At 51.7% G+C, this 21685-nt stretch overlaps 4 protein-coding genes across 4 annotated transcripts; 1 reads left to right on the top strand and 3 right to left on the bottom strand.

The window, feature by feature from the left end:
- Positions 1-3043: 3043 nt before the first annotated feature.
- Positions 3044-3783, bottom strand: BO88DRAFT_123040 (ankyrin repeat protein). Its single transcript, XM_025701344.1, has one exon. It carries the CDS (start codon positions 3661-3663, stop codon positions 3214-3216), a length of 450 nt encoding a protein of 149 aa, XP_025559875.1. The 5' UTR covers positions 3664-3783; the 3' UTR covers positions 3044-3213.
- Positions 3784-4187: 404 nt separating this feature from the next.
- lysF (homoaconitase LysF) lies at positions 4188-6827 on the bottom strand. Its single transcript, XM_025707307.1, has one exon. It carries the CDS (start codon positions 6778-6780, stop codon positions 4471-4473), a length of 2310 nt encoding a protein of 769 aa, XP_025559874.1. The 5' UTR covers positions 6781-6827; the 3' UTR covers positions 4188-4470.
- Positions 6828-6890: 63 nt separating this feature from the next.
- On the bottom strand, positions 6891-8228 carry BO88DRAFT_407007 (cytochrome b5 reductase family protein). The gene has a single exon (XM_025707306.1). The coding sequence runs from the start codon at positions 8207-8209 to the stop codon at positions 7031-7033; it is 1179 nt and encodes a 392-aa protein (XP_025559873.1). The 5' UTR covers positions 8210-8228; the 3' UTR covers positions 6891-7030.
- A 140-nt stretch (positions 8229-8368) lies between these two features.
- BO88DRAFT_445713 (amino acid/polyamine transporter) lies at positions 8369-21335 on the top strand. Its single transcript, XM_025710232.1, has 9 exons — positions 8369-9623; positions 9679-10242; positions 10276-10335; positions 10357-10466; positions 19420-19665; positions 19735-19756; positions 19818-20090; positions 20145-20339; positions 20408-21335. Exons 1-9 carry the CDS (start codon positions 8592-8594, stop codon positions 21293-21295), a joined length of 3390 nt encoding a protein of 1129 aa, XP_025559872.1. The 5' UTR covers positions 8369-8591; the 3' UTR covers positions 21296-21335.
- Positions 21336-21685: the final 350 nt, after the last annotated feature.

The following is a 21685-nucleotide window of genomic DNA, read 5'->3' as shown; positions in this document are numbered from 1 at the left end:
AGAGTCATTCTACACAGTATTTAGGTGTTGGTGCTCTCGCAGTGGCTGATTGGATGCGGAAAGGTATGAACCATCGTCATCCTCAGCCACGTTTCATCCTGGCGGTTGACTAGAGCAATCAGCCTGAGGCTTGTGGAAGAAAATAAACGAGTCTGAGACATGTCTTTCTTTTTGACTTTGATGGGTCAAGGCTTGCTCCCGGCCACATGGCGATGAGATGCCATGCGATGCCACATGCTTATATTGCTGCTATTTTTGGGTCAAGTGCGGGAGTGACTCAATCTGATCCATAGAAAGGAAGCTCTCGTATAGAGGTGGCCGTAAGGCGGATCTCTCTCTCCCTCCCTTTCTCCGATATGTGATCTAGCTACATTTTGGTATTATACGATGTGAATCTAGGCGGCAAGCTCCGCCACATCTTCCTCCGGTGCAGTGTATACTGATGATATAGAAGACTCCGTGTCCCATTCTCTTTCTTTGTTCTGAGCCTCCCCATCTGCATGACTCAGAGGTACTGTCCAGGATGCGCGCGCAGGGTTCAGCCCATGCACATCTGTCAAAGAGACAGGAGAGTCTGTGGCGCGGACGCCAGCCCTCTCGCCTGCATGCGAAAACACACTTTCCAGGAACGGGCTGCTTGGACTGAGATTTCCTCTGGGCACTTCAAAGTAATGTCGCGCCTGAGGCATCGCAATCTGTTCATTGGTTGGGGCAAAGGCCCGCTCATTGGCCTCTAGAATTTGCGGGACGTCGCGAAATTCAGATTCTATGCGTTGATAAACGCTACTTCCTCGCCGCATATGTTCTGGCGTTTGAGACCGGCTTGCCGGGAGGCCCTGTTCTAAGGTTCCTGGCAGCTCCTGAGGACTTGTTTCTGCCGTTGGAGACGACTGGATATGATGTACGGCGACATCGGACATAACTCCAGAAGGTACCGGGTGCTGCTGGTTGGGCTTTAGCGGAGAGGACCAGACCGGGGAGCCTGGCTGTGACGGGTGCTGCATCTGATATAATAAGCTTTGTACTTCCCGCTTCCTTTCAATAGAAATATCCGCAGACGGCGCAAATCCGATTCGTTCTGCTGTGAGGCCCAGATCCGCGTCGTCTTTGGCAACCATGGGACTACAGGACATGAGCAGGCGGAGCGCACTTGGATGGCCATAGTAAGCGGCATAGCGGTAGGGCTGCCACCCTCGTTCGTCCCGCTTGATAGCGGACGCACCTCGCTGGAGAAGAAGCGTGATAACGGGTACATGCCCTCCCATGGCGGCCAGACACAAGGGCGAATCCTCTTCCGATCGGACGCCATAAGGCAGGCATACAGGTGACCCGCGATCAAGCAGGTTCTGGACAGCAGCTGCATGTCCGTACCGAGATGCCACGCAGAGCGCTCGATCCCCCGCGGTGTCGCGGGCATCCAGAGAAGCTCCTTTGTCACAGAGTAGATTAATAAGGGCCATCGATCCACGGACAGCTGCAAGGTGGACCGGTCGACGTTGATCCGAGTCAGCTTGGGCCTCGATGTTGGCGCCCGAGATAAGCAAGAGCTTCGTAACCTCACAATTATCAGCCATGCACGCATAGTGAAGCGGCGTGAGACCCGCGAGGCAGCGATTTTCCAGTGGCATACTCTTCCGAAGAAGCAGCTCCACCACTGCGAATTGTGACTTCATTGCAGCCAGATGTAGGGCCGTTCGTCCCGCAACGTTAGTTTTGGCCAACAATCCTTTCTTCTGGCTGAGCAGGTCAACGATCTCGGTGTGCCCGTTATAGGCGGCCCAGTGCAACGCCGTCATAGCAGCATCGTCTACGGATCGAGTCGACGCCTTCTTTTTGAGCAGAAGCTGCGTTGCCAGCAGCTGACCCAGAGCAGCTGCACATATGAGGGGCGTCCTGCGGTCACTCCCAGCTGCGTTAACATTCGCCTTCTCATTGAGCAGCAGCTCTATAATATCCAGATGCCCCCCTTCACAGGCATAGTGTAGAGGTGCCATCATCGTCCCGTCCTTGGCTTCCAAATCGGCGCCCTTTTGTATCAGAATCCTGGCTATTACTATATCGCCCAGTTTGGCGGCTAGATGTAGCGGGGTTGCTTGATCATTAGCTCGCGCATTGACTTTGGCGTGACAAGCAAGCAAGAGGTTTGTAGCTTCAGCTTGGCCATGATATGCTGCTACCCAGAGAGCAGTCTGGCCGTTGGCATTCCGTGCTTCAATATCCAAGCACTCAGGAAGAAGCAGTTCTAGCACCCTGCAATGACCGCGCGACGCCGCCAAGTGCAACGCGGTGGAACCCGACTTGTCGGTAGCATCCACTCTAGCGTTTCTTTGCAGCAGTAGATCCAGCACGTCTTCATTCCCGCAATGAGATGCTACTAAGAGGGCGGTCCTGCGGGACGAGATATGACGGGCTTCAATGTCATGGCCGCTTTCCAGGAGCCTTTCGACATCGGATCGACTGCCCGACTGGGCTGACTTGATGATTGGCGGTGCAGACGCTCCATCCGGCGATGTCAAATTAATGCTAGTATTCAGATCTCTTTCGTACAGCCGACGCTCCGACGGACTTCGCCCAGGAACCCGTACGGAAGCTTGCGTTGCTGACCAGCTTGGACGCCGGAGTTGTCGAATAATGGTCCGAATCTTTTCACGCCGTGACCCTGAGGAGCGACTACCCCAGGAAGCGCCACTCGCATCCGACTGCCATCTGCGGACTTGAGTCGGACTCTGCGGTAAAGGAGTCGGTGCGAATGACACGCTTTTACTGTGGCCATGGCTAGAGTCGAACGACGCAGATGGATGTATTGGAAGAGCTCCATTTGTTCCGGGTGGGCTTGCACTGCTCACAGTACCACTGCCATACCCTTCATCCATAGGTGGGCTGTAATTGCTGCGGTTGACCGCAGCTTGCGTCGGAGGATGGGTCCGTGATTGACCGATTGCGCGTCTATAGGGCAGGGAAGTCACCACCGCCCTATCGAAATCAAAAACCGTGTCCCCCACGGAGGATGAGCGACGAGTCAGGCTTGGACTCTCCGCCCGTGAGGGTACGTAGCTGTAAGCGGACCGTAGTGTTGCTGTATCGCTGGCGACTTTGGCAATTATCTGGCGATTTTCTGCTCTCCGTAACAGTTCGACTTGTTCGGTTGATGTCCGACTAATGCACAATATTTAGCATGCAGTGAATTATTGCTGCTTCGGTACCTTTCAAGACTCACCAGTGGCAGGCTTGAAGCAGGAGCTGCAGTGCCTGAACCTGCGCACGCAGTCGTTCCTGATGAGCCTTCATACTGTCCTCGCTCCAGACGACCTTTACCCGCGTACGAAATCCGACCCCGGTGTCACTTAGCATTGCACCCCTTGTCAGAGCTGAAACCTCGTCCGAAAGAACCTCCATAACGGCACGACAGCCGTCCAATGCGACTTCAAGTCCCTCGACATACTCGTCCGGTTCGGTTGAGTCACGAACATTATAGCTAGCCCACTCATGTAGCTGCGTAATGGCCGATCGGATGGTCGTCAGCTCGCCGATAAGCGATCGGATGGTGAGGTCGGCATCCTTGAATTTGCCAGACAGATGGACTAGTGCCCCCACGGTGTCTTTGACGTACTGAGCGATCTGAAACGCACCGGAAAGCAGACCGATTGCGGTGACAGGATCCATCGGCAGTGTAGTAGCCACAGCTCATTGGGGGAACATCAGCAGCGTAGCGGGGCTGAGCATACAATCATATACAAATCCAAAGCCTTGGGTGCTCAGATCGTACATAAGTTTGGGAGGAAGGACTGTAGAAAGTCCATCGATAATGAAGGAGGAGAGCAGAATGAAAATAAGAAAACGACGTCAGCTGAAGGAAGGGAGCCAGCAAAGGATTGACAGCTGAAGGCATCTGAGCTGGAGCGAATCATGGCAGGTTCAGTGAGCCGTGCAACTGCAGGCCACCACGCCAGTGCCCGTGTTCTAAACCTTCTAAGGCGATCGTCCAAAAACACCGCCCCCAAATCTCGTTCGATTCCCCGCAGCAAACAAGGCAATCCTTGTTCCCCTGGACCTGACATAGCCACATCCATGTGGGAATGGCGGATGCAGAGAGATAGGGAAGGAAGTGGATGAAGTGGATGGAAGATGGATGCAAAAGAGGGTGCAGATGGGACCAAGCAGGACAGAACATGACCACCCATCCTGGTGCACAACAGCACGTTCTCTTTAGGCACCTTGCAAGAACTGGAAAGAAGAAATAAAATTAGAAATAGAAATACATTGTCATGAATTGGAGTACATCTAATAAAGAAAATCTCTTTTTTTTCTATACATGCAGAGTCATCTTTTGTCTGGTTTTCTCCATGCGTATCGTCTCTGTCCAAGAAACATCCACGCCGCAACCCCATAACGAAGACTGGAAGGCTTGGGTATCATAAGAATCACTTTGTCGACAGTCATGCGCGTTTCATCTCTGCTGAACCACTTGCTCTACGCCTCAATGGCGTTCTTAACCCATTTCTCCAGACCACCCTTCGCAATGATCTCCTGCACGTTCGGCGGCAGTTCGCCCACCTTGTGAGTCCACTTAGGTCCATTCTGGCCTTCCTGGATCTCAATCTGACTGCGCCGAACATCCCAGGTCAGAGTCCAGCCGGTCCGGCGGGTAAGCTGCTTGTCGCCGAACTCCTCGCGCAGACGGCTAACCAAGCGAGGAACCTCAAGACCCATGAGAGCATTGTTGATGCTGTTACGGGAGAAGATGTTGCCAAAGCTACCCGACACAACAAGGGGAATCTGCTTCGCCAGGAGAGCAGTGGCCGCCTGTTCACGAGAGCTACCACAACCGAAGTTGTATCCGACAACCAGGATGTCACCCTCCTTGGCAATAGAGTGGAACTCCTTATCATAGTTGGACATGCATACTTCTGCCATCTTCTCCACGGGAACATTGTCCTGGTAGGTCCAGTAACCGGGATAGATGGCGTCCGTGTTCAAGTTGTCAGCGTCACAGAACACAATTTCGCCAGAGACACGTTCGGGGAATCCAGGATACACCTCAGTCAGGCCACCCTCTTCCTCAACCTTCTCTTCGGGAGCGAAGCGCTTCTCCCCGTCGGCGACAAGGTCATCCAACTGGCCAAGGAGCTTCTCAAGAGCTTGCTCGGTATTGAGCATGCGGTCCTCCTCGCGGATACCATCGCCCTCACCGCGGACAACTTCAGTCCACCCTTCAGGGGGCTGGTACCAGCCAGGACCGCTCAGCTTGCCGCTGAGAGCACTGGCGGCAACAATTTCGGGGCTACCCAAGTAGGCCTTAGCTTCAGTGCTACCCATACGACCCTTGAAGTTACGGTTCGACGCACTGATGCCGACCTCACCGGGCTCCAGCAATCCCGTTCCCAGACCGATGCAAGGTCCGCATCCAGCGGGGAGGGCCGTCGCTCCAGCCTCCAGGAGGGTCTGCCAGTCACCGGCTCCTTCCGCAGCGAGCTGTTCGGGAATAGACGCAGCAGCAATGTAGAACTTGACGCCATCAGCGATCTTCGGGACCTTCCCACCATTCTTCTCTGCGGCATCCTTGAACACCTTGGCAGCAGCGGCAATGTCCGAAGCCCGAGAGTTAGTGCAAGAAACCAGGTAGGCCTTGTTGACCTTAATATCCTGGGCTTCCAGCTCCTTCAGGGGTGTGGCAATCTTGACCGAGTTGGGGCCGGAAACGTAGGGAGAAAGAGTTGAAAGGTCCAGGAAAAGCTCCTTCGCATACTTGGCACCCTTATCAGCAGTGAGAGGGTTCACAAACAGCTGCTCGATGGCAGGGTGGGTGAAGTTGCGAGCAGCCAGAGTCTTGAACGGCCCATCAGCCAATCCCATAGCCGCAGTGGTAGCCTTGCCCTTCATCCAGCCTTTCAGAACACTGTCCATGGGGAAAATTCCTGACAGGGCACCCCACTCAGTCGTCATGTTGGCAATTGTCAACCGGCTATCCATGGGCAAGCTTCTCATGGTTTCCTCAGAGCCGGTGAACTCAATTGCATGGTTCAGAACATCATCCTTGTCGAACAGACCGCACAGAGCAACGATGACGTCCTTGCCAGTCACGCCGGGAGGCAGGATACCGGTAAAAGTAACCTTGGCCACCGGAGGGATCTGCCACCACGTTTTACCGGTCGCCCAGATACTGGCCGCATCGGTTCTCACGATGGGCGTTCCGACGGAGGCCACCGCACCGTATGTGTTGCTGTGACTGTCCGAAGCGACCACCAGTGTGCCGGGCCAGGCAAAACCTTCTTCAACCATAATTTGGTGACCAATTCCTCGACCGGCGGGATAGAACTCGACACCGTGTTGCTTAGCAAACTCCTCGATTTGGCGGTACTTTTGCAGGTTCTTTTCCGTTTTGTTCTGGACATCGTGGTCGAGTGTCATCACGACCTGATCGGGGTCGTGCATCTTGGAGGCACCGATCGACATGAACTTCAATGCGACGGGCCAAGAGTTATCATGGGTCATGATCCGGTGGGGAGCGATAGTCACATAGTCGCCGGACTTGACGAACTTGCCTTCGGGCAGTCCTACGGCATATTTCTGAACAATCTTTTCCGTCAAGGTCTGGGGCACGGCCCGGGAGGTCTGCAAGGAGGAGAAGAGGGCGGCGGAGGAAGGGTCATCCAGCTGGGACTGGAAGACATCCTGGAAAAGGAAGCGTGTGGAGGCGAATGCTCGTCGTTGAGGCGTGCTCGGCACGCGGAGGGAGATCCAGCGCCTGCCAGGGCCAGAGGGCAACAAACGCGACTGCATCTTCAGACAGAGGCGTCAAGGATGGGGTGAGGACAGAGAGAAAGAGAAGGAAGAAAGTTGAGTGACTCAAAAGTTCACACTTGAAGGCAAACTAAAGGGAAGCCCCGACGCGGACCCAGACCCGATGATCGACCAATCAGACGGCACGCATTATTTCTTGCTCCGCGATCGGAGGATTCTGGGGTAAAAGACGGAAGGTCTATTGTGTCTATATACTCATTCTATCGTACATGGAATTTTATATTTATGTTTACAGTTTCCACACGGCCCAATCCTTCAGGTCCAATTCTTTGAGAATTCCCCGGAGTGGCCCTTGCAATTCCATTCCTTGAGCCCAAAGCTTTGGTCCTGCCATATAGCTAATGAAGCCCTCCGGTCCGGAGACCAGAATTAGGTTGTTTGTGTTCTTGCTTTCTTCCGATTCCTGGGAAGACGGGCCACTGCGGGTGGAGTCCAGGATAAGCTGCTTCCCGATGCTGGTGCCTTCCTCATCGACGAAGTAATCCACGGTCACCTGTCCAGGGTATTGTGACCGAAGAGCCTCCAACTCACGGACTATCAGCGAAGTGCCCGTACTGCGGGGTGCTTCAACAGGGCCGCCTTGGTTGTCCTTCGAAGACGTGAAGAGTCCGGAGAACCACGACCTTGAGGGTGCTGTTGTAGTTGTATTTGTGTCACTCACACCACCAACGCAGTCCTCCCGCCTCCTGTTGGCCCAGAGGATATGTATTCTAGGCTTATGTGTTTCGTTGGTGCGGCGAAGAAGCGTGTGTCCAGCTTGCAAGGCAGGGGCAATTCCCGTGCCTCCGGCGATGAACAAGATCCGCTGCGTTTCCGGAGGAATCTCACATTCGATTCGCGGGCCACGTACTTCAATGGGTGCTCCGATCTCTAGACTGTGCAAATAGCGGGAGACCTCGCCGAACGGGTCCTTCCGAATGAAGAAGCGCAGACACTCGTCTTCTTCATCTTCCGAGCAAGTGGCTGGCAGAGGTGTGTAGTCTCTCCCAATCTGCAATTGTGGCTGTTTAAACATTACACTCCAGACACCAGTCTTCCATGCTTCCTCGTAGACGGCATGATTGCTACCATCAGCTGCGGGCGGTTGAAGAACGAAGTAGCTTCCAGTCGACGAGACCGGTTCGCGGGATACTAAATAGTATGGTGTGAACTTCATCTGATTTAGGGTTGTCGAATCTGGACCCTGTTGCGACCGGACCAGGGCACCAATACCCGCCGCAGCGGCAGTTATGAAGGCGAACCGCAGCCATCGTTGCTGCTTCGGCGGCGGAGTAGACGACGGAGAGGGAGTAGAAGACGCCGGCGAGGTAGACGCATGGCGTCTGGAGGGTCGGATCACGAGCCTCCCAACGGTGGGCGACTCATTAAACCGGCGCAACAAGCCCTGAGGAAAAGCGCGGGGCTTCATGGGTGTAGGGAAAAAATTGGGGCAATGGATGGGGAAGTGGAACATGACGCTATAAAAAGCAGACCGGAGATCTCATGGCGCTAAGCCCCATTGGGCCGCGGACGCAGGGAGTCGCATTTCCCTTCATCTTTCCTTCTTTGTCCCTCAATGAATCTTCTTCAATACTTCATGCTTCTTCCTCCCAAGCCGCTAATTCTTGTCTCTTCCTTATCTGCTGGTCCCCATTGTTTTTATAGGGGAGGAGGAATTGCCCGTCCACTCGTTGCTCCCGGAAAGTCTCCCCCCAGTGGCATGGAACACCGCCCCGTGCCCCATCCTTAACTGCCCGCTCTTGTTCTTCCACCTCCCAACCAGCATTTGTTTCGAATCTTCTTCGAGCGGCATGTCCCATATAACCTTTTCGAATTCTGAGTCCAGGTCGGGCAATTACCATGCTCCCAGGGATTCCCTCGAACTGGCGTCTTTAGCCTCTTCGCCCGACTCCGCCCCCAGATCCTCCCGCTCCTCGTCTCCCTCCGGCATTTCGTCGTCGCGCAAGCTCTCCCTCGAAGATGAAGACCCTCTTTCCAGCTCCCATCCACAGTCGCAGGGCCCGTCAGGACGTCCCCGCTCGGCTCGCTCATACTCGATATCCTCGGCCTTTGACTTTGGGGCGACCTTATTTCCCTTGTCGCAGACGACCGGTGGTTATGCTCCGTTGGGGGTCTCGTCCGCAGACCGAGAGGCTGGAATCGCTGATGGGTCCTTGGAGAGGAACAAGACATTGACTTATATGAACGGTCTATCTCTCGTGATTGGGCTGGTGATCGGCTCGGGCATCTTCTCATCCCCCAGCCAGGTCAATGTCAATGCGGGGTCGCCTGGTGCATCGCTGATTGCATGGGTTGTTGCTGGCTTACTCGCTTGGACGGGGGCAGCCAGCTATGCAGAGCTCGGTGGAGCTATTCCCTTGAATGGAGGCTCCCAGGTGTATCTTTCCAAGATTTTCGGGGAGCTAGCGGGCTTCCTGTTCACGTGGTGCTCAGTCTTGGTCTTGAAGCCGGGCAGTGCGGCCATAATCGCAATTATCTTCGGAGAATACGTCGTAAGAGCCTTTGTCGGCGCAGACGTGGAATCGGTCAATCCCTGGATAAACAAGGCTGTTGCGTTTGGCGGAATCTTCGTGGTGACATTGTTGAACTGTATTTCGACGAGAGTGGCTGCGCGCATTGGTGACCTCTTCATGTTTTTCAAGTTTGTCGCATTGCTGGGCGTCACCATCATCGGTATCATTGTGGCTATCACAGGTCACTCATCGACTGGCAGTGCCAACAAGGAGTGGAAGACTGGCTGGTTCGAGGGCACGAACCTCGACATATCCGCTTGGGCTGTAGCTCTGTACGCAGGTCTTTGGGCCTTTGACGGTTGGGACAACGTACGTTTCTGACATCCCCAATATCCCACAATTATCTTTTACTGACTCCACTCAGACAAATTACGTGACTGGTGAATTTAAGAATCCCAACAAGGATCTTCCACGTGTGATTCACACGGCTATGCCACTAGTCATCCTCTCCTATCTCCTTGCTAATATCTCCTACATTCTCGTTCTCCCACATTCCACTATTGAGGCGACTAATACCATCGCCATTCAGTTCGGCGACAAGGTCTTTGGTCACGTGGGAGCCCTTATATTCGCGCTTATCGTATCCGCGAGTTGCATTGGCGCCTTGAATGCCACGGCCTTCACCAGCGGCCGTTTAGTTTATGCAGCCGGAAAAGAGGGTTATATCCCCTCTATTTTCGGTAAACTATGGACTCGAGACATTTCGACCAACCGACTTCAGCGCCGCTCCTGGGCCACGAAGGTCTTTTCGCGTCTCTGTGGAGATGGCACGCGAATTGGTTTCACCCCCATTTACGCCATGGCGCTGAACAGTACACTCACCCTCATTTACGTCATCGTCGGCGAGTTCAAGACCCTTGTCACCTTCTACGGTGTAGCCGGATACACCTTCTACTTCGTGACGGTGCTAGGCCTGATCATTCTCCGCGTGCGGGAGCCCTACCTGCATCGCCCCTACAAGACCTGGATATCCACTCCCATCATCTTCTGCTGCGTTAGTCTCTTCCTCCTCAGCAGGGCCGTCATTGCAGAACCGCTCCAGACATTAATCGTCGTCGCGTTCATCATTGCCGGTATCCCCGTCTATTACTGGCGCATCTACAAACGCGATGGACGTAAAGCGTTTCCGAACTGGAAATTCTGGCAGCGCCAGTGAGATCCATCCTATAATTTCTTCATGACCCCTCAACAACAACAACGAGAAACAGCCGGTAAATTAGTTATGATATGACCACTACTATTCATGTTTTTCTTATAATACTTTCCCTTTATCTTTTCTTCTCGGGATGTTGGTCTTCTTTTTATAATGTTATTATACTTTTTTTATATCATTTTTCTTTCTTACCTATTTTCCCCCTTTCGTTTCTTACATTCATAGCAAACTATGCTATATATCGGTTGGGCTTGGTTGGATGGACGGTTCTCCAAGATAATCATTTGCTGTGATACCCATTCGCATATTACCCGGGGTTATTTTGCATGACGGAAAAGCCGGTTCAAGTGGGAAAGGCTTCAAGGCATTTGCTTTCAGCTTTGCATATCATCATCGAAGTTATGGCGATGGGTGGAGTCTTATTTTCCTTTTCTATTTGGGGTCCTTTTTCTGGGGAACGGGGTCATATGCCATACACACAATTATAATTAGTGAGATTAAAACAAAACAATGAACTGAGGCTTCTGCATAGCTATGGCTAGTACCATAGATATCGAAGCCCAGTGCCATGATGGTTCTATATTTCTCCAAAATCTAACCTTACTACTCTGTCATGTGTCAATGAACATTGATTCTAAACTGGTATCTCACTCGCGCGTCGACTTGTTCCTCATTCTCAATTGCTCGATCAACGAGACGCGATCAGATTTATCGAGGCCCAACCCATCCCAACTATCTGCCTGCAGAAGCACAGCCGGAGGATCATCATGGCTGGTCTCTCCCTCGGCGAAGAAACGCAGTTCACACTGAGAGGCTTGGTCGGGTTGCAGATAGATGCGGGTAGAGATGACGGTACGCTCGTTCACAAACACTTCGAGCACGCTCTTATCCCAGAACGCGTGGATATGTAGCGTCTCTTCTTTTTGTTCGCCGAATGGGGTTTCAAACGTGAATAGCGTATGGGGAGCGGTCTCTGGTTCATGGTTGATGCGGGAGTCATGCGGAATTGGTCGTTGGATACAGAAGGTCTCGCTGGCTGATTCCCAGTATAGAAGCGTACGGCACGGTCGGTCTGCATGAGCTGATTTGAGTTGGTGGATTGTTAGTGGATGTGAGAATTGAGAAGGCTGGGATGTATGCCGGTGTGAGGGGGAGGAAGAAACATACTGAGGCCATGGCGAACTTCTATGCCTACTCTGCCGCATTGGTTACTGACGGAGAATTCGGCGTGGAGTTCCCATTTCGATGTCGCCAGAGGAAAGTGGGCTTTTGGTGGAGAGATACAACTGTCGAGTGTGTTTAGGGGCAGATGCTCAATATGCATGCTGCTCGTCTTACTGCGAAGAGCTTTAAGTCGTGGGTCTGGAACAACACCCAGCGTTCGGATGGTGAACTTTTTTTGCGTCTCCTCTTGTGTTTCGATAGAGGTGATAGTACTTAACTCCGAACGACGAGCTTGTTTGACATGGCGCAGAGTGATCGGTTTCACTACCCGTGGGATAGACAGCATGCTGCTCCATCCTTGTTGGTGCCGTAAATCATCTGGCAGGTCATCTTCTGTAATCCAGCAGTAGACTATCTGCTGACCTGTGGCTGGGTCCCAAAAGCTATTTGCCGCATAGGCGCAACCGTGATCAAAGACCCCAGAAAATGCATAAGAAGCGAGAGCGTCGGTAGTGCTACGCGGTTGGGTGCTGGAGCAAGGCTTGATGGACATCCAAAGCTGTGCTCGAGGTGTCTTTTTCCGGCTTTTGTCGGGTAAAATACCTCCCTCAGTCCCCATGAGAATAAACAATCGAGTAACATCGTCGTCATCCGTCATGGGAATCCAGTTGACGACTTCCCAGTTGACCCCAAGATCGCTGGACCAACGAGACGGTTGGAAATTGAGCCCAACATCAACTAGCGGTCCCAAGTACTTCCACTGTCGTAAGTCGTGAGGATTGATGGAATACACAAAGGCTGTTGGGGTCTGTCCGGCGATCCCTCCGGAGATAAGACCGCAGAGGTCGGAGGATGAAAATGCCTCCGGCTGTTCCTGCATGAACTGCCAGACGCCAACGAAAGGATCCCGCCAGCCTGTTACTTTGACATTTGGGGGACAGCGTGGTATAACTGGGTTGCAATCAAGACGCTGCCATGTCAAACCATGGTCATGCGAAGTGGCTAAACTGACTGACTCGGAGCCAGGCACATACGGCAACGTGTAATGAATGGGAAGGCGCTTCACTGATGTATATATAACTGTAAGGGCATTCGGGGCCCCATCTACGGCATTGGGTCGGAAACAGCCTGTAAAGACACCGCATTGGTCATATTCGGTGGTGGGCTGCAGACATGGCTCGGGGTAGACATCCCAATGGAGTAGATCATTAGAAACCGCGTGCCCCCAAGACATATTTCCCCAGTCATTGCCTTTCGGGTTCCACTGGAATGAGAGGTGATAGAGCCCGGTTGCAGGATCATGACCCAGACCGCACGGATCATTCATCCACCCGTGGGGGGCAGTGAAATGGTAGGATGGCTGCCATCGCTGGGCGTCATCTGAGTGGCTAGTTTGCCGCTCCATTCGATTTGATCTCGAGTGGAAACTGGAAAAGCGATAGCTTTGCGGTTGGTTGCGGAGACTCTTGGAAGTGTCTCGAGGTTGAATCGCTTGTCAATATCAGTAGTACTCTCTCCATCGGCAAGCAATGGCGGGAGTTCTCCTATCAGGCAAGAAGCAATCAGTCGTCGCTTTAGTGACGCCTTATCAATATCTCCCGATAAAGCTCAAGGTCCCGGAGTTAACGGCGGCTGCAGCAGAATTCGGTCCAGCCGAGCTTGTCTGTCTGTAGTGAGTGGACGATGATTCTTGCTCGAATTGTCGCGTCGTGGGGCAGGCATGATTCAATCAATCAATCAATCAATCCCCGGAGGATCTTCGGCGAAAAGAACCCCGGACTCAAGTCAACTCCCACTCTATTTCAAACATGGATATCCAGCATATTGTGGGGAATGAAAAAGGTATCGCTACACCAACTTGTATCAAACAACGGGAGAAGTCTGTCCCCAGCACTGGCAAAATTGAATCCAAGCCTGTCGTATCCTCCATAGGTATCATTTTATCAATTTCCATCGCGGATATCAAACACATTCTTCCCCGTAAAAGATCGATCCAATGATAGAGTTTAAGCCAAGGGACGATGGCTGGAGATAGGATCCACTAGCGTGGCAAGTGGAGCCACAAGAGAGAAACTCTGCCAGTGTCTGCATCCCATCTTCCACAAGAGGATTGCTTGGTAGGACAATAAATAGAATCCCCCATGGGCCTGCGACAACAATTTTTCTGGGGACGGGCTGGGTGACGCGTCTTCCCCCCTTGACATTCTACTGGGCTTGTTTCCTGCAGATATTTCTCTTACCAACCTGGTGGGTTTTCCAAACATTGAGGAGATCAATGAAGTATCATGATTGTTTGGCGTCTGCGATGCCAGTCAATCTTTTGCATTTACATGCATGAGGAGAATCGCAATGGCCAATGAATTGAAACCCCATGCCCCTGACACCATTAAGGATGTCAGCCATGTTCAGCATGTCGATTTCGCCTCAGAGAGCAGAACCTCCAAGGAGCGTACAGTCAATTCCTTTCTGCTTCTGACCTGCGCTGCTTTCGGCTCGGCTTCATTGGTGTTCGGTTTCGATGACAAGATAATTTCACCTGTAGCTGCATTGGCGCCATTTGTAAGTGTCCATGAACCCTTTGTGAGAAAGCGTCACAGAAATGGTTCCATTGGGCTAACAGCATGATTAGGTCGACAAATATCAAGGGCCTGAGCCACTAACAGGGAAACTTGTCTTGACGGCTCGTAATCAAAGCATATTATTCTCCATCCCTCTAATCGGTTCTATCCTGGGAGGCTTAGCTGCCTCTCCGCTGAATTCGAGGTTGGGCCGGAAGTGCCCCTTGTTGATTGCCTATATCATCTCCATCGGCGGCAGCTTGCTCCAGGTCCTAGCCCCAAACCTGGGGGCATTCGTTTCTGGTCGGTTTATCAACGGGATCGCTACAGGGATTGCCAATAGCACGGCTCCCTTGTATCTAGCAGAGGTGTGCACGCCGTGCTCTAGGCTTTCTGGGAATCTCACTCACCATATTACAGGTCGTTCCTGCCTCTATGAGAGGCAGAAGCGTATCTCTGATTAATATTCTCACCCTGGTAGCTGGTGTCCTGGGTACCATCGTGGTGTTGTGCACTCACGACTTGAGGGGCTCGAGTTCGTACCGGATTCCTTTGACGGTCCAATGTGTCCTTCCTGCGTTGCTATTCATCTGGACCTTGCCTCTGCCCGAGAGCCCGCAATGGCTTGTTTCTAAAGGCAGGCTGGAAGCGGCTCGTAGCAACTTGCAAAGACTGCGCTGCTGCAGTAAACAACGGGTCGACGAAGAGCTTCGAGATATGGAATTTTCCGAAGGACACGCTTCTGGTGTGAAAGTGTCCTTTATGAAGATTTTCTCAAAGAAGCACCTTCAGCGCACCTTGACTGCCGGTTCTTTCTACTCTCTGAACCAGGTTTCAGGCATCATTCTTTCAACAACCTACAGCACCGTCTTCCTATCCGGGATTGGCATCGGAGACCCATTCACATTAACTGTGGTAGCTTCTTGTTGCACTCTTGCGGGTACAATTGCTGCGCCGTTCTTGTTGGACCGGGCTGGCCGCCGCCCTACCGCATTAGTGGGCATGAGCATCCTCTTCGTCATCGACCTTGCGGCTGGTGGTCTGGCGTTCAACAAGGGGAACCGCTATTCGGCCATAGCAATTGCTGCCTTGTCCTTTGCGTTCAACTTCTTCTGGGCCTCCTCCTTCTCCCCAATATCGACGCTGCTGCCTTCGGAGATGGCTACTCCTAAGCTTCGTCACCACACCATGGCATATACAATCGCCTGCGCCCAGACCACAGCAGTGATCACGACTCTGGTGGTGCCCCAGCTAACAGCACCCGATGCAGCAAATCTGGGGCCAAAAACCTATCTTGTTTTTGCCGGCTGCATGGCGTGTATCCTGATCTTCGCCTATCTTTTCATCCCAGAGACCAAAGGCCGCACATTCGTGGAAATTGACGCAATGTATAATGCTAATATTCCTGCACGGAAATGGAGGCAGTATTGGTCTTCGGTCGAGAAGGCCACTGGCTCTGATTCCCAGGGCTCAACAAAGCCTCCATAGCGGCAACTCGAAGATGAAAGCCAACTCAACCAGCGGAGCTGTCATCCGTGTAAGAAATACGAAAATGTAACATTTATTTATATGGCCTTGTATCCGATAGTGCACTACAACCTGGCCGATTTCAATACCATGGCGTGGTGTGGTGACCTTCTATTGTACCAAAGAGTGCGCTTAGACCAAACCAAAAAGATAGGGTAACAGTTTCCTGAACCACTTTGTGATAAACCCCAGAACGCCAAATATAAAGTAAGAACACAGAAGAAGAAAAGAAATGTCAGGGTAAGATACGGAAAGCATGGATGCCGTCATTATGCAAGCTCTTATTACTGGGAGCCCCAGGCATGACCGGTGCCGTCCAATGAGCTCAGTAATGTTCGATACCTATCCATGAAAGGATGGTTTCCACCTCGCAGACTGTTCAACAGTAAGAGGAAATCCTCCGTTAGAGTTTTGGAGACCATTTGACTACCAGCCATTGGTTGAGGGTTGGGCATGGTTCTCGCCGGTGATGCCAATGTGGTGCCCTTCGCGAGAGGCATCTGGACATTAAACAAGACGCTAATGGCGCCGACTGCAATGTCATACAACTTCTCAGCCTACTTTGGTTAGCAACTTTGATCGAAAGATATTCAAGGTTGTACATACAAGCCCAATTCCGTGAGCTTCCATGGAGCTCAGCCGCAAGGATCGGCAGATGTCAAGCGTCTCTTTCGCAACAGAAACGGCGTAGTGGAGCCCCAGTTCATGGTGTTCAGATGCAGGCCGTAGTAGCCCATGAGTGGAACAGAGCACCCAAATACGATTCTGAAGCCATTTTTTCGTGATAAAGACGTCGGCACATTGAGTTTCTCGTAGACCTATTGCCGGGCGGTTTCCCTGGTTATCGCCCAAGGTTGACTTAGAGCGCTCAAACCAGTCATAGCCTTTATATCGCTCCGACTCGCTAACCCGGCTAAGATTCTGATGGATCGTTAAGGCCTTGGCTTCCGTAAGCTTCTCGCAGTAGCCAGCGCTGATGTTGCATCTTTGGTTCCAGCAATCGACAACATCCTCGTCAATAGCATCGAACAATTCCATCAGACGAGCGAGGCCCATCATCCCCTCGGCATCTTTTTCATTATGGACGATGATTCCAGACACCACACTATGGGTGGCAGTATGAATAAAGTCATGAACAGGTCGCATGCTGAAGCCTGGTCGACCCCAGAAAGTGATGGGATGCCTTCGCTGTAATGCATAAGCTCTGTAAGAATTGATAGTTAGTGACATATCAAAGAAGCCTGACCCAGATGTACAGTACCTCTCCGTGATTGACAGGACTAGATACGTCCGTAAGCGTTGTCCCTTCTCGTCACTGGGTAAATCTCGATATGAATCCGGGTTGTTCAACCCCATTGTAGCAGCAAGGTCGAGAGCCTCCCTTAGACGGAGCCATGCGGCGTTATGCTGGTTGCTGCCAAACAGGCACCCGAACAGAAAGAAACTGGTAAGGACCGCTTCAACTGTTGGGTGCTCCCCAAAATCAGAGCAGCTTCGCATTTTGGTCGCTTCATTCATCATGGACCGAGCTTGGTTGGCTCGAGAAGAAGACGTCGGTCGCTCGGCGATTTCAATTGGTTGGGTAAGGGAGAATGCGCACAATGCGAGAAGCATTGCACCAAATTGCGGGTTTCTGCGATGCTCCTGGGACAACATTCGGATGAATAGTGATGAACGGTTTAGCACCGGTAATGTTGGATGCAAACGATCAAAATAGACGTCAATCCAGGGTATCATGTTTGCTTCCACAATGTGTGAGGGCCAGAGCGTGTTTGTTTCATTTGGGGGCGGGTGGAGGACACTGGGCCCGGACATGGGTACACTTGCTGCCTCTACTGGGTGTGACTGTAGACCTGCAGAAGCAGCTTCTGTTTGTATGATAGATGGAAGCGAGGCTTTCAGGTAGATGTTACTGCCCGGGAAATCGAACACGGGTACCTGAGCATCCAGTGTATCTGGAAGCCAGTATTCGACATCAGTGCGCTCATTCCAATTGACGCTATTACTATGAGTTTCAATTTGAGGGGCCCCGGAACTCCAATTAGGTGCAATTGGGGCGGGTGGTTGAGGATGAGAAAGCTCCACGGGTACCGAGGAGGCCTCACTATGCATGGGCCAGTGTGCGGCATCCTGAATTGGCTGGACGGCATTGGAGCTCCCATCTCCCCGGGATGGTGACTCCGTTTGATAAGCGAAAGCACTTGGGAGGGGGTTGGAAGCTACTTGGCTCTGTGAGCTATTCAACCCCGGTAAATTGGTCTGCTGTTGCCGGATCTGAGACACACGGCTTTTCATACGCAACGGATTAAAATGGTTAGATTAGTAAACATATAAAAGGAAGCCAGACAGAGCCAGGCAAGCATTTTAACTCACTGTCCAGTGGGACCACGTTTCTTCTGCGGTTGAAAAAAGGTGCATTCAAAGCCCATGGAAACACATGCCCGGCATGGTTGGGATAGACTACACTGCAGTTACTGAGGCGATTAGCTCGGCCGGCCAGACTCGGAAAGACAGTCAGAGTACACGGGTGGACCTCGGAGGTTTTTTAAAAAGAATTAAGGAAATAAAAAGCAGACAGGGGGACCCCAGATCGGAAGGGGTCCGTAGGAATCCAACTATATTACTTGCCTTGATCTTGCGGAACTTGCATTGGTCGCACGCACGTTTCGCAATTGCGCCGGAGGACTTCTTTCGGGACTCGGTGCGGATGGCACCGGTCATCGCTGATGTTGCAGCGGCACCAGAGTCGGGGGGATTCATGGTGGCATGTCCTCAAAATTATTGAGGCTGAATGGTGGAAGGGGGGAACTTAGTAATCGAGAGACAAGTAAAAAGACAACATTGAACAATGCATCTCACGAGTCATGAGCATTGTTGTGAACAGATCAAAATTGTTTTCCAACACGCCTCGGAGCTCACAGCCAGTGATGGAAAGCGTCGGCAGCTGAGTGAGGAGAAACGGGGAGATTCGAAGGGGAAAAGCTGGCCGGCGTGTGGCCGGTGTTTCCAGTGTGGATTTGACCCTGGTGGGGATTCATTCCCCCACTCCAAATCTAATCCAATCCTTTTTCTCTCTCCCTCTTAAACAACCTGACTTTATTCTCGAAGACAGTATTGAATACAATTACCGTTTCCCCAGATTTTCTTTGGGGATTGTCTTTTTCAAATGCGTTTTAAACATTATCCTTGGACAGTCTCCCCCCCAGGAAAAAAAACATTTGCCGGTTGATCAGCGATCCCCCGGAATTACTTCGGCGTGCCTGATTAGCCAAGGTTCAATCAATCCAAATGCAGTCTAATCCGTTCTGTTAGAATCTAATCTAGTGATGGGGGTCATTTTTTCTTATCAAGACTTGGATTCGAGCGTTTACTCCGCACGAATGCCTGGCTTCGCTAACAAATGACCCTTGATTCCGTAGTTAACCCCACCTTCACCAAGTTGTACTACTGTTTGACTTTCCGTATCTGCTCCGAGAGCTGCCAGATTACTATCAACTAGTTGATGACTCCGATTTATATTTGGGGCCCGCACTAGCAGATAAGTTCTGGTGCGGACACCAACTAATACCTCTGGCATTCATCCATACTATATATACTTCTAAGGGAGAAAGTGACAACTACGGGCATAAAACCTCTTGATCCCATTTGTGTTTCGATACTAAGATAACCAACCATCTTGGAATATCTTTACCACAATGGGAAGTCTCCGGTCGTGGGAGCAAATTGTTTCCCAGAAGCTTTCTCTACGGAATCAGCTCCTGAAGCCGTACCAAGTCAATGATATTGACCGACGTCTACCCCAGCTGCTCTCGGTCCACGAGCGCACGTGTATCCTTGAAGATCCTGTCATCCAGGAGATCACGGACATCGACAGCGTGCCTAGGCTTTTCGAATGCCTGAAATCTGGCAAATACACCGCTGAGCAGACGACCTTAGCTTTTATCAAAAGGTAATCTCTTTAGATAAACTGAATTGCCCTGTCTAGCCTTCCCACTCTAACTGACTCTTTTGACACCAGAGCTGTGGTAGCCCATCAGTTGGTAAGTCTAACTGGCATAGAAGCGTTTCTATAAATCACCACTAAGAAGCATTATCTGACAGACCAACTGCCTCACGGAAATCGTGTTCGAAGATGCCTTAGAACAAGCCCGGCAGCTTGACCATGCTTTCCGACAAAACGGTCAAATCAAAGGACCACTTCACGGCATTCCAGTCACAGTAAAAGATCAGTTCAATGTCAAGGGTGTTGACACCACACTTGGCTATGTGGGACGTTCTTTTGCTCCCGCTACAGAGGATGCAGTTCTAGTGCAAATGCTGAAGGATATGGGCGCTATTGTGCTGGCGAAAACCAATCTACCACAGAGTATAATGGTTTGTATTGGCCTACCTCATCAGTGGAGGCCACTGTTCTGACCTATAACTTAGTGGGCTGAAACAGACAATCCGCTTTGGGGACTGACCGTCAACCCACGGAATCCTGAGTTTACACCAGGCGGTTCTACCGGAGGGGAAGCTGTTTTATTGGCTTTGCACGGCTCTATTTTGGGATATGGAACAGACATCGGTGGCAGTGTGAGGATTCCTCAGAGTCACATGGGTCTGTATAGCCTGAAGCCTACTGTAAGTCCCAACCACCTTCCCAGACCTGCTAAAGTAAAGTGGACTGACCTGACTGACAAACGCTATAGAGCAGTAGGCTTCCGTACCATGGCGTACCGGTGTCTACCGAGGGGCAGGAGCATGTTCCCTCTTCAGTTGGCCCCATGGCACGAGATCTATCCTCTCTCTGCTATATAAGCCGACTGATTGCTAATGCACATCCGTGGCAGTTAGACCCCAAATGTACCCCGCTACCTTGGAACGACAGCGCCCACGAGGAAGTCCAGAACCGGCCTATGGTGATCGGACTCATTTTAGACGATGGAGTTGTGAAAGTTCATCCTCCCATCGAGAGAGCGCTCCGGGATCTTGCCGCAAAACTTGAAGCGCACGGCCACGAGCTAGTCCTCTGGGATGCTTCGGATCATCTAGAATACATCCAACTCATGGACGCTTTCTACACTGTGGATGGGGGTGAAGACATCCGCCGCGATGTGGAAGCTGCTGGGGAGCCCTATATTCCGCACGTGGAAGCATTGGTTAATCGCGGAAAAGCCATTTCCATCTACGAGTACTGGCAGCTCAACAGGAAGAAGATTGCGCTGCAAAAGAAATACTTGGATAAGTGGAACGCAACACGCTCTCCCTCTGGGAAGCCCATTGATGTACTCTTGGCCCCGACAACGCCCCATCCTGCTATTCCCCACCGAACGCTGCGATGGGTTGGATATACCAAAATCTGGAATTTCCTTGATTACTCCGCTGTAACATTCCCAGTGGATCAGGTGCGGGCTGAGGTGGACGAACTGCCAGCAGGATATCAACCGAGGAATGAATTGGACGCATGGAATTGGGGGCTTTACAATGCGGAGGCTATGAATGGTCATCCGATCAATGTTCAAATCATCGGCAAGAAGCTAGAAGAGGAGAAGGTCCTAGGAGCAGCGACTGCCATTGAGAAGATCTGGCGCAGCTAGTTTGAGACATCTATAGCATAGTCAAATAGTCCAATTTCGGTGTGTCTCTAAGTTACTCGAGTTAATTATCTAGATATCTCCATCGCACCGAGCGCAACCCCCACTTTCCCGCAAGTCTTACTCCAACCGGGCCGTTGGAGTCACTGCCAGAAGTGGAGGCGTCACTGTTGGAGTAAGCCAGTATACTGTGTTTCAATCCAGAGCAGGTACTAAGTAGTTAGTATCTAGATAGCTAGCAGACTAGTTGGACTAGATCGGATCATGACAGTTATCGACTAAATAATACTCAGTACTAATGGCTACAGTAGCATCTGTATACTGATAAGACATTCTATTGCTGTAGCACCGACTCTCTCCATGCCCGGTTATCGCGCCTTATCTTCTCCCCCT

This window comes from Aspergillus vadensis, assembly GCF_003184925.1.
Source record: "Aspergillus vadensis CBS 113365 unplaced genomic scaffold BO88scaffold_22, whole genome shotgun sequence".
NCBI classification, from domain to species: Eukaryota; Fungi; Ascomycota; class Eurotiomycetes; order Eurotiales; family Aspergillaceae; genus Aspergillus; species Aspergillus vadensis.
The sequence above is the reverse complement of the archived record's forward strand: the minus strand, read 5'-3'. Positions and strand labels throughout refer to the sequence as shown.